This window comes from Plecotus auritus (assembly GCF_963455305.1).
Source record: "Plecotus auritus genome assembly, chromosome: 10".
NCBI lineage: Eukaryota > Metazoa > Chordata > Mammalia > Chiroptera > Vespertilionidae > Plecotus > Plecotus auritus.
This window is the reverse complement of record NC_137785.1, coordinates 55,273,003-55,288,222: the sequence shown is the minus strand read 5'-3', so window position 1 is coordinate 55,288,222 and position 15,220 is coordinate 55,273,003. Positions and strand designations below refer to the sequence as shown.

General features: G+C 53.7%; 2 protein-coding genes across 2 annotated transcripts; both read left to right on the top strand.

The window, feature by feature from the left end:
• The first annotated feature begins 5,875 nt into the window (after positions 1–5,875).
• On the top strand, positions 5,876–7,314 carry LOC308235182 (metallothionein-2A). Its single transcript, XM_080643917.1, has 3 exons — positions 5,876–6,560; positions 6,801–6,866; positions 7,074–7,314. The coding sequence occupies exons 1-3, from the start codon at positions 6,533–6,535 to the stop codon at positions 7,163–7,165; spliced, it is 186 nt and encodes a 61-aa protein (XP_080500043.1). The 5' UTR covers positions 5,876–6,532; the 3' UTR covers positions 7,166–7,314.
• A 5,005-nt stretch (positions 7,315–12,319) lies between these two features.
• LOC308235180 (metallothionein-1F-like) lies at positions 12,320–14,189 on the top strand. Its single transcript, XM_080643915.1, has 3 exons — positions 12,320–12,464; positions 13,007–13,072; positions 13,419–14,189. The coding sequence occupies exons 1-3, from the start codon at positions 12,388–12,390 to the stop codon at positions 13,507–13,509; spliced, it is 234 nt and encodes a 77-aa protein (XP_080500041.1). The 5' UTR covers positions 12,320–12,387; the 3' UTR covers positions 13,510–14,189.
• Positions 14,190–15,220: the final 1,031 nt, after the last annotated feature.

The window sequence follows — 15,220 nt, the reverse complement described above, 5'->3', positions numbered from 1 at the left end:
TATCCACTCGCTTGTGCAACCCTTTCGCCTTGAGTGCGGCCTGGACCGAGTGACCTCTTTTTTTAAGTTTTTCTTTAACTTATTGATTTGAGAGAGAGACAAAGAGCGAGAGAGAGAAACATTGATTTTGTTTGTTTCACTTATTTCTGCATTCATTGGTTGTTTCTTGTATGTGCCCTGGCTGGGGATTGAACCCACAACCTTGACGTATGGGGATGATGCTCTAGCCAACTGAGCTACGGGGCCAGGGCCCTAGTGACTTCTTCTAACGAACAGAACCCTGCACAGCGATGGGATAGCACTTCTGGGATTAGGTTACGAACAACCATGTCCTCTGTCTTGCTCACACTCTGTTGTTGGCACCCGCTCTTGCCCTCTTGCCTGCTCACCATCGGGTTGTGAGATGCTCTATGCAGAGGCCCACGTGGCAGGGAGCCGAGGGAGGCCTCTGGCCAAGCGCCTGGGAGGAAGCCAGGCCTCACTACAATAGCCCACGAGGACCCAAATCCTGCCAGCAGCCACAGGAGGGGGCGTGGAAGCTGATCCTGACCCAGGTCACCCTTTTAACTTCCCATCACCATTTATCCCTCTATGCCCTCCTCCACCTCCACCACCCCTGCCCCTGCAATCACTACACTGTTGTCCATGTCCATCAGTTCTCTTCTCTTTTTTCTTTTTTGCTCAGCGCCCCCTCCAACGCTTCCCCACCCCCCAACCAGAGCTGTCTGCCCCAGGTCACTCTTGAGATGACTGCATCCCTGGGGACACCTGGCTTGCTGTCCGAGGGCCTGAGGGCCCAGCTAAGCCTTCTCTGGATTCCTGAGCCACAGAAAGTGGGAGATGCTACATGAGCGTTGTCTTAAGCTGCTCAGTTTGGGGGGAATTAGTTATGCAGCAATCGATAACTAATGCACCCCCTAAATGGGATTTCACTTCTGGGATTAGGTTGCAAACAGCCATGCCCTTTTAAGGGGGCCCTTAGTGATCCCGGCCTCCACTATCCACCCCCTTGTGTAACCCCTTCCCCTTGAGCGTGGCCTGCACCTAATGACTTCTTTTTTGTTAAGTTTTGTGGGTTTTTTTTAACTTATTGAGTTGATTTGATTTTTTAAAATATATCTTTTTATTGATTTCAGAGAGGAAGGGAGAGGGAGAGAGAGATAGAAACATCAATGATGAGAGAGGATGAAGGCAAGGGCAGTTGGAGGAGGAAGAATTAAGATTAGACATGTGGTACCTGTGATGGGGATCACAGACTCACATTATCCCCACCCCTCCACCCCCCCACCCCCCGGAAAGACAGGACCTAACCTCTCTCTATTCCTGTTTCTATTGCTGTGGCGACAGGGGGTTATCTGTCAGGGCGGTCCCTTCCAGTTGTGGCCAGCTCTCCTTGCAAGAAAGGCCTTTCTAACCAGAGCAAAATCTTTCACCCTGCAGTCCCTGCCCAGGGTGGCAGAAACATGTAGGTGTGGAGTCAGAAAGTCCTGGGTTCGAATCCCAGCGCTGCTGCCACTTCCAGCTGCGTGACCCCGAGCAGGCCACGTCACTCTTCAACACCTCCTCTGTGCAATGGAGATAGCATCGGCATCTGCCTGGAGGGCTGTGCTGAGGTCTCAGTGCCATGAACTCAGCATGCCCTCAGCACAAGGCCTGGTGCATGGTAGCCGCTCAATATTACTCCCCGTTTCTACTGTTACAGCTTCGCGATGGCTGCACATGTGTGGAGTCCTTCCATCAAGCTTCATTCTTCCCCCTTGAATCTGGGCAGGCGCCGTGACTTCCAGACCAGCAGGATGTGTTGAAAATGACCTGTGCTTACTGTCACCACTCCTGTCTCTTGGGACTCTCACGTTGGGGCCCTGAACTGAATGTGAGGCGCCTAATTGCCCTGAGGCCGCCACGCTGAAGAGGCCACGCGTGGGAGTCCCGGTCCATAGTTCCAGCTGCGCTCAGCTCTCCAGCCCTCCTTGCTAGGTGTGGAGTGACGCGGCCTCAGATACTCCAGACCAGCCCGTCCACCCACTGAATGCCACCCCTCCGTCAAGGACACATGAAAGGAAAGAATGACCTCAAGGAGGCCTGTTGGAATTCCTGAACCACAAAACCAGGGGAGACAATACAGTCGTTGTTCTTTTAAGCTGCTAAGTTTTGGGTATTTTGTTGCATAGCTACAGATAATAGGAGCAACCGTAGTTCAAAGATTTGAAGGTCACTGTTTTCTTCCAGATGGGACCTGCCCACCCTCGTGGCTGCTGCTCACGTGATGGTTTTTTTAAAAATATATATTTTTATTAATTTCAGAGAGGAAGGGAGAAGGATAGAGAGATAGAAACATCAATGATGAAAGAGAATCATTGATCGGCTGCTTCCTGCACGCCCCCCACTGAGGATCGAGCTGGCAACCCCAGGCATGTGTCCTTGGCCGGAACCGAACCTGGGACCCTTCAGTCCACAGGCTGACGCTCTAACCACTGAGCCAAACCAGCCAGGGCACATGATGGAGTTTCAAGGACCATTGTGATTAACAAACAGTCTTCTGCACAGTGAAAGCCCAATGACGCACACAGCCCTCAGCGTGGTCTGCCCCGCTGTGCCCGTTACGACCGTGTCCAGCATGATTTAACGAAAGAGGAAATGATGGCCTCACAATGCCTTCAGGCATGGCTGGACCCAGGTGCTCGAGTGGTGTTGTTCGGCTCCCTTTCCTCTGTGAAGACTTTATTATCTCAGGCTTTTCTGCTGGAAACAAAAGCAACGCAGCTTCACATCCTCTCAGGATCACCTTGCTGCAAAGACTAACCGCCATTTTCCCAGCAGAAGGCTCACTGAGTCTCTTTGGTTGGTGGCGAGGTTACCCCCTCAGAGCCAATCACTGTGGCCAAGGGGGTGGAATGGCCTGGGAGTCCACAGATAGGGCCTCCTCCATCCAAACCAAGTAAGAATGGGGAGGAGGGGTTCCCCAAAAGAAAGCACAGGGTACTGTCCCAGGGGAAGGATGGATGAACGGCTGGGCAGCAGAGCTATCAATAGCCACCTGGGCAGTAAAAGGAGAGTGAAAAATCACCTCCTCCATTCCAGACGGCATCCTTCTGTTAATGCAGGCTGGGATCACATCACTGCTTCCGATCGGCAGGGGATGTTTTTTCCATCTAATGATGCTTGGCTTCATCTCCCCCCCCCCCCCCGCGCCCCCCACCCCGCCTCCTCCCCCCCTACACCCCTACCATGTCAGGGATGCAGACATTAGAAAGTGTTCCCTCTCCACATCTGTCCCAAGCACAGTGAGGCTTTCAGGGGCGTGGAGATGAGCAAGACCAGGACCCCCTCCACCTTTGTTGATTGGTCACCCCTTGACTTCCAGAGTCAAAATGATTCAAGGGAGACAGCTGAGACTGGAAGCAAGTTTTTCTCCTGGAATGGATGGCCCAAACCAGGGCTTAGATGAATACTTTCGGGGCCCAAACAAGCCCCACTGTCTCTTCGCGCAGTGGGGTGTTTCCACTGGGTGGACAAATGGGCATCTGATTTGTCAGAAAGCAGGAATGTTGCCTATAATGTGTGTGTCCAGGGATCAACAACACAACCCGCCCTCTGCCCGAGAGCAGCCCGCAAGGCGCTCAGGCCACGGGGCTGCCAGACACAGAGAGGTTTCCAGAACCTTGGCTCTCAAATGAGGGAACGTTTGCACGCGACCCGCAAATTCGGGTACAATCTGACCATTTCACAGACAAGTACACGGAGGCTTAGAGGGGCCCTGGCCTATAACTGGCCCCAGGTCATCCAGCAGAGTGACCATTAGAATTTAGTCCCTCTGACAGGCCACCTCTCCCTCCCTGCTTGGTTTTTGTTGTTGTTGTTGTGAATCCTCACCCGAGGATATTTTCCCATTGATTTTTAGAGAGAGTGAAAGAGAGGGGGAGAGACGGGGAGAGAGAAACATCGATGTGAGAGACAGACATTGGTTGGTTGCCTCCTGCACGTGCCCCGACCAGGGGGCTGCAACTGCGGTATGCGCCCTTGACCGGAATCAAACCCGGGACGCTTCACTCTGCAGGTCAGTGCTCTATCCACTGAGCAAAACCGACCAGGGCGCTGCTTGGTATTTTTATTGGAGTTAGCACACAGGTCGCAGAGAGGTGGAGAAAGTTCTTACTTTCATTTTGCAATCAGCCCTAACACAAGATGAAGGCTGGGAAGGGAGAAGCCATCAAGACGATCACTCCCAATCCTTTACGTGGCAAATATTTATGAAGCGCACCGTGTCCCCGGGGCTGGAGACACATTGCAGGGGCAATGAGTGCTCTTGGAGTTTTCAATGGTAGCCTGGGCTGGGGGAGGACACAGATATGTCCGCCTGTATTACAGACGTGCAAGTTCCAGGAAGAAAAAGGACAGGATGTTTTCCAGCACGTAGCACGGGCACCCTGGTGGAGCATGGGGCTCAGGACGGCTCCCGGAGGAAGTGGCGTTTGAGCTGAGCTGTGAAGACATCTCCAGAGGACCTGACCGTAAACGCTGCCAGGACAGCCTGTTCCCTGCCGCCTCCTCACTGCACGCGCCGCAGCCGCCAGCAGCCCCTAGGCCTGCCAGGGACCTTCCAGTAACCCGTTTCCTGACTCTGACGACACATTCTTGGCATTCGGAGGTTGATGATCCGGAGAGGAATCCGGGCCACCTGGCCTCTCTTCCTCTCTCTCAGCATCCCCTGGGGGGGAAGAAAGTTCTTGTGGGGTTTTTCCCTTCCACATGGTTCAGAAGGTCTCAACTTTGCCCTAACCGGTTTGGCCCAGTGGATAGAGCGTCAGCCTGCGGACTGAAGGGTCCCAGGTTCGATTCCGGTCAAGGGCATGTACCTTGGTTGCGGGCACATCCCCGGTAGGAGGTGTGCAGGAGGCAGCTGATCGATGTTTCTCTCCCATCGATGTTTCTAACTCTCTATCCCTCTTCCTTCCTCTCTGTAAAAAATCAATAAAATATATTTAAAAAAAAAAAAAGTGTCAACTTTGTGGCCAACTGCCTCCTCTGCTCCTCCCTCCCCTGCCTGGCATGGCCTCACCCTCCTCGCGTCCCTGACCCACTTCCTCCCAGGCTGTCCTGGGTCTCCTCCTCTCTGCTCCCGCTGCCCCAGAGGGTGCCTTCCATGCTAGCCATGACCCTGCTGTCACTTCTCCCCGGGCCCCGTGGTGACACCGCCCCCGTGCCCGTGAGTTTCTGGAGCACGAGGCTCGTGGCTTCTTGGCTGCTGTTCTCCCCTGTGGCTGGGTGATGCCTACCCTCAGAAAGCCCTCAGCATCGGCTGGGCTCTCTCATGGAATCACCAGGTTCTGCACTCCCGAGCCCTGTGACCCTGGGCAAGTTACTTAACCTCCATTTCCTCCTCTTTATTTATTTTTTAAAATATATTTTTATGGATTTCAGGGAGGAAGGGCGAGGGAAAGAGAGAGAGAAACATCAGTGATGGCCCTAGCTGGTTTGGCTCAGTGGATAGAACGTCAGCCTGTGGACTGAAGGGTCCTGGGTTCGATTCCAGTCAAGGGCATATGTCCGGGTTGCCGGCTCTATCCCCAGTAGGGATGTGCAGGAGGCAGGTGATCATTGATGCTTCCCTCTCTCTCTCCCTCTCCCTTCCTCTCTGAAACCAATAAAACTCTGTATTAAAAAAGAAAAGAAAAAAAATATCAATGATGAGAGAGAATCATTGATTGGCTGCCTCCTGAACACCCCCCCACACTGGGGATGGAGCCTGCAACCCAGGCATGTGCCCTGAAGGGGAACCTAACCATGACCTCCTGGTTCATAGGTCAATGCTCAACCTCTGAGCCAGCCAGCTGGGGCGATTTCCTCTTTAAAACAGAAATGACAGATAGTCCCTACCTCCCAGTGTTGGTGAAATGAGAGCTCGCACAGAACTGGAAGCCTATACTTACTATTGCTTGCCAAAGCACTGTATATACAATGGGTAAGATATTTCAATAACCGTCCCACGGGTTTAACATGATGCTACCCAGTTATTAAACCTTGGCACGTACAAAGAATTGTTGGTAACCTGTTCTCACTTCCAACGGATTATTTGTCTGAGCAGAATCCCCAAAGTCGGCTTTCAGGCTCTCTCACCACTAGAGTTCAAGTACGGGGCACACGGGGTGTGGGGGGTGCTGAGTTGAGCCGGAGGTCACAGCGGGAGGTCAGAGCCAGGTGCTGGGCGCACGTCCCGAAAGCCTAGTCACAGCTCTGCACCCGGCCCCACCCGCGCGAGGTCGCCCGGCGCGCCCCAAGGGCGGCTCCGGGCAACAGCCGCCTGGACCCGTGTGCACAGCCCGGTGCGCTCGGCCCAGTGCGCCCGCCGCCCCCTCTGACTCATCGAGGGGCGTGTGCAGGCGGCGCCCGGCCCCGGCGGGCTTTTGCACTCGCCCCGGCTGCGTCCCGCTATAAAGGAAGCCTCCACGCGCTCCGCTTCAAAGCGCCTCCTGGAAGTTCCAGCGATCACCTTCACATCTGTCCTCGGACTCCAGCCACCGTTCATCTCGCCATGGATCCCAACTGCTCCTGCGCCACCGGTAAGTGGGCCTGGTCCGGGGCTGGGGTTGCCGGGTGTCCTGCTCTTTCTAATCGCTGGGTCCCAGGGTGCTAACAGTTCTTAAAGCGACCGGTGCACGTTTCTCCACGGTCCTCCGTTTTACTGACGGTTGGTTGTGGAACTGGGTTCGTTGTAGACCTGGGATGCTAACGCGGCTCCGGGCACCCCCTTCACTGGTTGGGTATCCGGGGACCATTCGCACCTGTTTTTCTTCTTGCAGGTGGCTCCTGCACCTGCGCCGGCTCCTGCAAATGCAAAGACTGCAAATGCACCTCCTGCAAGAAGAGTGAGTGCAGTCTTCTCTTCTGCTCCCTACGTGCCCCTCCCGCCCCACCCTGCATGCCCTCCGCCCCGAGGGGAAGTTAAACAGGGCAGCTGACGCCCCTAGGGAAGGTGGCACCTCCTCCACCATGGCCCCTGTTGGGAAGGACGGGATTTCTTACTGATCTTTTCTCCCAAGCGCTCATCTCTGCCGCCCCTTCCCCTCCTCCAGGCTGCTGCTCCTGCTGCCCCGTGGGCTGTGCCAAGTGCGCCCAGGGCTGCGTATGCAAAGGAGCCTCCGACAAGTGCAGCTGCTGTGCGTGATGCGTGATGCGGATAGAGAGCCAGTTCCCGGTTGTAAATAGAGCCACGTGTATAAACCTGCTTTTTTTTGTACAACCCTGACCCGTTTGCTACATTCCTGTTTTTATTTCCAGAAAACACATGAAACATAATAAAAGTTGTTGGCTTTATTCTGAGTCTGTTTTCCTTGGCGTACCTACCAGGGCTGGGTTGGGGGGACTGGATGGGAAGTGAAGGGACCTGGGCCGGGGACTGAAGTGTTTTCATTCAGCCTTCAGGCAAGCCACGTGGCCTCACCGAGAGGCTCTACGGGCATTGGGTGGATACCCGGTTCCCTCTGTGGTCACGGCAACGTTGATGGCACAGAAACTTCTCAACCCAGAATGCTCGTTCTCTGTGGCTTCCCGGACCCACTTCAGTACCTCACTGCATGGAAGGCTTGAAAAATATAGAGTAAACCTGACTTGCTTGATTCTGATGTGGGCTTTAAAATCCTTGTAGAGAAGTCCTAGCCAGTTTGGCTCTTCGGTGGATAGAGCGTGGCCTGCAGACTGAAGGGTCCCCGGTTGGATTCTGGACAAGGGCACATGCCCTGGTTGTAGGCTCGATCCCCAATAGGGGGTGTGCAGGAGGTAGCTGATCAATGATTCTCTCTCATCATTGATCTTTCTATCTTTCTATCCCTCTCCCTTCCTCTCTGAAATCAATAAAGAAATATATTTTAAAAAATAAAATCCTTGTAGTGAAGAAGCAGTTCTTCCCCCCCTAATCCATCCCAGACCTACATTTTGGTAAATAATAATTACTATGAAATGGCGTAAAAGATCAACACAAGCCACATTTTTAGATTCAAGACACATTTTCCATATAGAGAGAACAGATATGTGAGATTTTAAAACGCTGTACATGGCTCATCGGAAGGGTGCCTTGAGCACTGGAGACAATTCATAAAGGCCCCCAAAGTGTGGACCACAAACACTTGGGAGTACCACTGTCCCAGTTTGAACTTGGCTCTGAATCTTTGCAAGTTCCTCCGTAGGGCAGGCTCAAACCTGGCCCTCCTCCAAAATCCAGCTCCTGCTATGTGAAACCAGCTAAGTGCCTGGGGATTTGGAGAGAATTGCCCAGGCTTCTTTTCTCAGTTCTATAGAGGGAGGGGTGGCTGAGAATGGTTCCCGGTGAGGCACCCCCCCCCCCCCCCCCGCAACAGTCACTCCCCATCCCCACCCCAACCCCACCCCCATTAGCCTGTGCAGGGTGATGTCAGGTTCTGCAGTTCAGAAGCAGTGACTTGTAATTAATGACAACGGTTAGTGCCCCCTGGCTATTTGTAGAAGGAGTTGCTATTTGATGTAAAATCAAAGAGAAAGACAAGTCACATGGACCAGGAGTCAGGACCATGCTTGCCTGCAAGGCTCTATGTAAAAAGGGATCATAAGAGCCAGCCTGTGCCAAGCGCATGGGTTTTGGTGTCATGCAGCCTGATTCACAGCCTGCTTTGCCACAAGTGGCATGTCCTGCACGAGTCGCTGAAACTCTCTCAGCCTCCATGTCCCCATTTGTAAAAAGGAGATTGTATCTCTAAGGGAGGAATAAGCGATAGTGTCCCGGCTCCAGGGTAGGCTTAATAAACGGTGCTGTTAAGATCTGTAGGGAGCCGCTATAGGGTAAAGCCTGGACTGACCTGTGGCAGAGCCACATACAAGTCCCAGCTTGGAGAGCAGAGCCCTCCTAACACAATTAAACTTGACCTTATAGTCCTCCCTTGTTCCTAGGTAGCTAATGGGCGGTGGGAGGTGCAGCACGTGCTGCCAAAACAAGGCTTGAGTAACGAAATAGATTTGAAACTCGCAAGAACATTGTAAACATGTTGATCACTCCCGGTGTTTTGTTTTGTGTGATCTGACTATAAAATAAAGCTTCAGCTTACAGGCTGAGTCACTGTTTCCTCATCCAGGCACAGTGATCCCACCTGGCCCCAACTGTATTCTCTTGTCCCCTCTTCTTTAATCCTTCACCGCCCCTCCACAGGTTCAGCCCTGGCCGTGCTGGACGCGGTTCAATGATCACTATGCCCATTCGTGTAGAGAGAATCCTTTTCCATCCCACCACGCACCTGGAGAAAGGCTCATTGGTTTAGAAGCATTATTCCCGCCCTGGCCCGCCGCTGTGGCTCAGTTGGTTAAGTGCCCTCCCATGTGCTAAGAGGCTGCTGGCTCAATTCCCAGTCAGGGCACATGCCCAGGTTTTAGGCCGGATCTCCATGGGGGTGTGTGCAGGGGGCAGCCAATTGATGACTCTCATTGATGTTTCTATTTCTCTCCTTTCCTCTTTCTATAAAATCAATAAAAACATATTTTTAAGAAAAGAAGCATCACTCTGGGTTGGACATTATGGGTGGGATTAAAAATGTGCTGACCCGGCGCCAGGAAGATAGAGGTGACCTCCTGTAATAAGCACCCTGGGACAAGACACTGCCACCGCATTTGGGTGGACCCCAAGCCTTTCCCACCCTGTCATTTCATCCTTACGGGGCCAGGGAGACTGCAGATGGAAGGGCTGAAGCGATTATGTCATTTTCCAGGGAAGCTAAACTACCTGCTCAAGAAGTCACTGGTCTGAACCTATGCTCCAGGTGGCTTCACTCCCTGGCCACAGCGAGCTGGTCACCCTGTCACTGGCTGCTCAACCCTGCCTCTCACAAAGAGAGCCAGAAGGGGTTTTCCAGAAGAGCCATTTGTGCCCCTGGCTGGAGAGATGAGAAACTGCTGAGTGTTCTTGCCACGAATGCCACTAAGCCAGGTTCCAGCATCCTCACCTTCCCTGGGAAATGTGTGTGGAGGGCGGTGAGTGAGGCCATGATGCTGCATCTGCCTGCAGCGCGCGTCCCACCTGTGTCACTTAGACCACGTGACATACCCTCTACGTGGCTCAGCCTCCTTCACTGTCAAGGGGTAAAGTGAGCCACATGGGTCATAGGAGTGAATGAATGTGTACAGGTACAGAACCTACATGAGCGCTGGCACGTGGGGAGTGGTCTACAATACAACCTACTTGTCTTATGACTATTCTCCGTAGCTGGGGGGAGATATATTTGCTTCCAGACAAATAAGCCAGGGCTGGTATGCCAGGCCGTGTGTCCCGTGTTGTCCATGAGGATGTGACCTGCAGACCAGAGTCCTTCACTCTTCTACCAATTGTGATCGGCTCAGGAAATGTCCAGGCATGATGAAGATGCCCTGTATCTTCTCAGAAACCCAAAGAAACCTGCCATTTGTGCTTTGAAATGATTCATATTTTCTTAAATACATTTACATGGAAAGCCGACTATTTTACCACTGATAGCAAGAAACTGTATGATGGGAGACATTGGAGCTAGCCAGATGATTTCATAGTTAGCATCATCATAATAATTATATTACTATTATTATAATAAATATTTCTATTAATCATTACGCACATCATTATGATAAATATCTATATATTTCACTTGTATTGCTGCGACAGTGGGTGAGCTGGCAGCTTGCTCTGGTTTAAAAGGCTTCGAGCCTTAGAGAAGTGTTGTCAACAGACCTCAGCCACAGGCTGGCGATCCGGGGACCTTCTTCCCCTTCCCTTGAAAGCCTCGCTGGATTCCACCGAGTATACAGATTCCCAGCTATGTCACCACGGGCAAGTGATTTAGACTCCGTGTGTTGCAATGGTCCCATTAGCAGAAATGGCTCCTACATACTAATAGAAGTATTTCCCTTATATGGCTGCTGTGAAAGTACAGAGATCCAGAGTGATGAAAACATGGCCTGCCACTTACGAAGTGTTGTGTCATCATCAGCCGGGGAACGGGGAAAACACTCTTCTGGCAGTGATATTGCGGTAGGCAGTCAGGCATGAGCAGAGCAAGGTTGATGGGCCAGGTACAGAAGGTCGCCAGGGCAGAGAGCCCTGGGTGTCTAGCAAAGGACAACTGTAGGGTGGGACCTCACACCCAGGGTGACCTTTCCTCTCCTAGCCTATCACTCACTGGTCTTGAGGTTGGGACCCCCTGACCTATCCTCCCTAGAAAGAACATCTAGGCCTCAGTTGTATTTTAGCTCCAGGCCCAGAAAAGCGGCAAAACCAGACAAGCCACCCCATGGCTGGCCTCAGGACCAGCTGCATTGAGTAAGGACCCCCTGCCCTGGCACCCACCAATCAATCTGCGGTACCCGTCCCTGAGTGAACACGGCTGAAAGCTGTTGAACAGTCTATGAAGATCCTCTGAATCCTTCCTTAGCCAGAACTCAAGTACCCATGTTGCTGAACCCAGGTCCCTTGTGGCCCCACCAGTCTCACCCCTGGTGCCCTTCCCGCTGCCTACAACAATATTCCAAGCCAAGTCTTCCCATCACCTAAAATGATGCTTCCTCTGGGGTAGCAAGGCTGCGGGAACCTCTGGGAGTGGGGTGTACCAGCAGGCTGTGGGGAACACTAGCATTTTCTGCAAAGGACCTGACAAACGTGTCCATGGATCCCCCCAGGGGAGACTGGAAGGGTGGAAGAAGGCAGGGGCCCGTGCTAGCCAGGTGCAGTGTACCCCAGAAAGGGGGCTGTAAGCCCAATGTGAGGGTTGGGGGTAGAGGACCAAAGAGAAGAAATGCGGGTGGGAGGCCAAGGTCCCATTGCACACGGTCCTCTGCACACAACTCCCTTCCTTTCTCCCCTGTTCTTGCCAAGTCATGGACAGGAATGGGAGGGGGTGTTGCACAAGGGCTCTTTGCCTGAGGTCAGTGGCAAGGGGTCCAGGGCCGGGGAAGATGGTGAGGTCACAGGGGCTGGATTCCAGGAAGAAGGCCGTGGAGATCAGAGGTGGCTGCCCCGGGTGGAAAATTGGGAAGGGTCAGGCCTGGAGGCTGCATACCGTGTGCCACACGGCACACAAGCCGCTCGGCATAATCAGGGGCCAAAGGTGGGGCCCGCGCGGTGCGCACAGAGTTCAGCGGGGCTAGTGGAACAGTGCACCCCACCCAGCCAGGTGCGCTCAGCCCAGACAAGGAGCCGCACTGTTCCGCGGGGCGGGCGCAAGGGACAGGGTGCAAGAGCAGGGGTGCAAGAGCCGCGGGGGGGTGGGGGGTGGCCTCTGCGCCCGGGCCGCCTCTTCTAGATAGAAAGTGAGCACGCGGGCTCCTGGGCGCCACCACGCGGTGCACCAGCGCAAGTGCCTCTTCTCCTCTCGCTTTGGACCAACTGCCTCATCTCTGCTGGAAATGGACCCCAACTGCTCCTGCCCAACTGGCAAGGAACCCCGACTCTGGACCTCAGGAGGCCCCTTCCTCACCCTGAGGCGAGAGGAGGGAGCATTCTGAGCTTGAGAGGAAGCAGACTCCTTAGAGAGAGAGAGAGAGAGAGAGAGAGAGAGAGAGAGCAGCTTCTGTGCTTTCTCCCTGGCCAAGGGCCCTCATCCTGTTCAAGCATTTGCAGCCTCCCAGTGGTTCCTGTTGGAGAGGCCTGAGGTTTGAGGTTGTCCTGGCTCCACATCATCATGTGGTCGGGGGGCTGCTGGCCCAGGACTCTAAGCTGTCCCTGCTGGTTGGAGGCAGGGAACAGTGTGTCTTCTGGGCTGAGGACATAAGGTCCTGGCCCCCAGTCTCAGCCTGACTGAACTGGGCCTGGAGCCTGGGACCATCCCTGGGGGGTAAACACAGGGAGTGCCCTGCCCTCTCTAGCAGAAGGGCAGAGAAGGTGGGGTAGGCCAGCATCTGTTCCATGTGGGACAGGCGTTCCGGGGCTGGCCCCTGCCCAGGGGAGGGGTGTGGGAGCAGAGTTGAGGGACTGCTGTCTCTCCTGCATCACACATCTCCCTGCCTGTCTTTCTCCTCCTTGCAGGAGGCTCCTGCACCTGTGCCGGCCCCTGCAAATGCAAAGAGTGCAAATGCACCTCCTGCAAGAAGAGTGAGTGAGGGCCCTTCCCTGGGAATCTGGGGGCTGGGGAGTGTGAGGAGGGAGCCCTGAGCTGGTTGGGAGTGGATAGATCAGGAGAATTGGTCTTCCTTTGCCCCTGGGAAGCTGTCACTGCCTCTGCAGGCTCTCTGCCTTGCCCTGTCCTGGGCTCAGAGGGGGCAGGCCAGCCTTCTCCTGGTGAAACCCAAACCCTAATGGTCTTACTAACTGTTTCTCCATAGAGCATGCTCTTTGGTTCTCATGGTCCTTTGAAGCCCAGGGCTGTGCTTGGCCTGCCGTTGGGCAGGGAGGGGCCTGGTAGCCATCTCTGACCCCTCATTTTCCCTGCTGTCCCCAGGCTGCTGCTCATGCTGCCCCCTCGGCTGTGCCCATTGCGCCAGGGCTGCATCTGCGAGGGAGCGTTGGACAAGTGCAGCTGCTGTGCGTGAAGTCGGGGGAGAGCCTGCTCCCCGATGTAACCAGAGCAACATGTTCAAACCCGCTTTCTTTCTTTCTTTTTTTTTTTTTTTCAGTCCACCCTGACCCGTTTGCCATAGTCCTTGCCTGTGAAATATGTGAGAGATAAGAAAAGTGACTGCGTTTGCTCTGACTCTGGTTTCTTTCCTGTGCAACAAGAGGAAGGAATTTTGTGCCCACGGGGCTGGGTTGGAGACGAGGCTAGATCTCCAGAGAGCTGAGTGCTAGATGGAACAGTTAGTCTCCCAAAAATGAGCGCCTTAAGGCAGGAAGGTGATGTCACTGAGGGGAATCTGCTGTCAGTGCAAGAGCCTCAGGGCACACACTGTGAGGGCCGCTTGCTTCTGAAGAACCGGGGGAGGACCACTTTGTAGTTTCTAACATTCACGGATCTCGACTATGGTCAAATAAAGAGAATTATTAAGCAAAAGTTTGCCCTGGCCGGTTTGGCTCAGTAGATAGAGTGTCGGCCTGTGGACTGAAGGGTCCCAGGTTTGATTCTGATCAAGGGCACATGCCCGCGTGGTGGGCTTGATCTCCAGTGGGGGGCGTGCAGGAGGCAGCCAATCAATGATTCTCTCTCATCATTGATGTTTCAATCTCTCTTTCCCTCTTCCTTCCACTCTGAAATCAATAAAAACATTTTTTTTTTAAAGAAAACATTTGAAAGGAAAGTATACAAAACCCATTTCGTCATTCAACACATGTAATTGCAATCCTATATAATAACAGCCCAATATTCTAAGTGTCCCGGTCGTTTGTTCAACCAATCAAAGCGTGATATGCTAATGATGTGCTAAGGCCACTCAATTGCTCGCTATGACGTCCGCTGACCACCAGGGAGCAGATGCTCTGACCAGTAGGTTAGCTTGCTGCTGGGGTCCAGCCGATCAGGACTGAGCGAGACAGGCCAGACATGCTCTGGAGCCCTCCTGCAGTCCCTCCCCCACTGGCCAACCTCCCACATCCCACCCCAGCCCCCATCGTGCACTGGTGGGGTCCCTCAGCCTGGCCTGTGTTCTCTTGCAATCCAGGCTGAGGAACCCCCTTCGAGTGCATGAATTTCATGCACCTGGTCTCTAGTAAATATATGAATAAGAAAATTAGGTATTTACAAATGCTGTGCGCATTTCCACCAAAAGTGTGCACTGAGCACTTGAAAACAAGTCGTGAACAGCCAGGTGCGTGGAGCACACAGCCTGGGAGCCATGCCCCCCCTCCCCGATATCCCCACAGGGCGCCATCCTTCTTGTCTTGCCCAGTGTCTGTGACAGGGCACCTGCCACCCCCCTGAGAGCTCCCAGTTGTGGTTTGGCTTTGAATCTCAGGAAGTCCCTCCCGAGTCAGACAGATACCTTCCCCCCGCTCCAATCCAGTCCTTGGCTACGTGAAGTCGGCAGAGTGACTAGGGATGCGGAGAGAACTGCAGGGAGGTGCCCGGGAAAGCCTCTGCTCAGCAAGGGGGAGGGTGCCTGAGCATTTGCAGGTGAAGGACTTTGCGTCTGCCCAGGCGGGGTGCTGGCGGGCTCTGCCCTTCAGCGGGCGTGCTGTTCATTAGACAGGCGTGAGGCCCTAAGGGACTTGTAATTAATGACCACGGTTGGCCCCGCTGGCTGTTGGTGGAGGGAGTTGCTATTTGATGTAAAAATCAAAGGGAAAGTCAAGTCTCAGTCCCGCGGACCG

Excerpts from the sequence above, each read along its gene's own strand:
- LOC308235182 (XM_080643917.1), top strand. The coding sequence starts at position 6,533 with ATGGATCCCAACTGCTCCTGCGCCACCG. Across the intron at positions 6,561-6,800 it reads CAACTGCTCCTGCGCCACCG|GTGGCTCCTGCACCTGCGCC; the intron begins GTAAGTGGGCCT and ends TTCTTCTTGCAG. Across the intron at positions 6,867-7,073 it reads ATGCACCTCCTGCAAGAAGA|GCTGCTGCTCCTGCTGCCCC; the intron begins GTGAGTGCAGTC and ends CCCCTCCTCCAG.
- LOC308235180 (XM_080643915.1), top strand. The coding sequence starts at position 12,388 with ATGGACCCCAACTGCTCCTGCCCAACTGGCAAGGAACCCCGACTCTGG. Across the intron at positions 12,465-13,006 it reads GGCCCCTTCCTCACCCTGAG|GAGGCTCCTGCACCTGTGCC; the intron begins GCGAGAGGAGGG and ends TCCTCCTTGCAG. Across the intron at positions 13,073-13,418 it reads ATGCACCTCCTGCAAGAAGA|GCTGCTGCTCATGCTGCCCC; the intron begins GTGAGTGAGGGC and ends TGCTGTCCCCAG.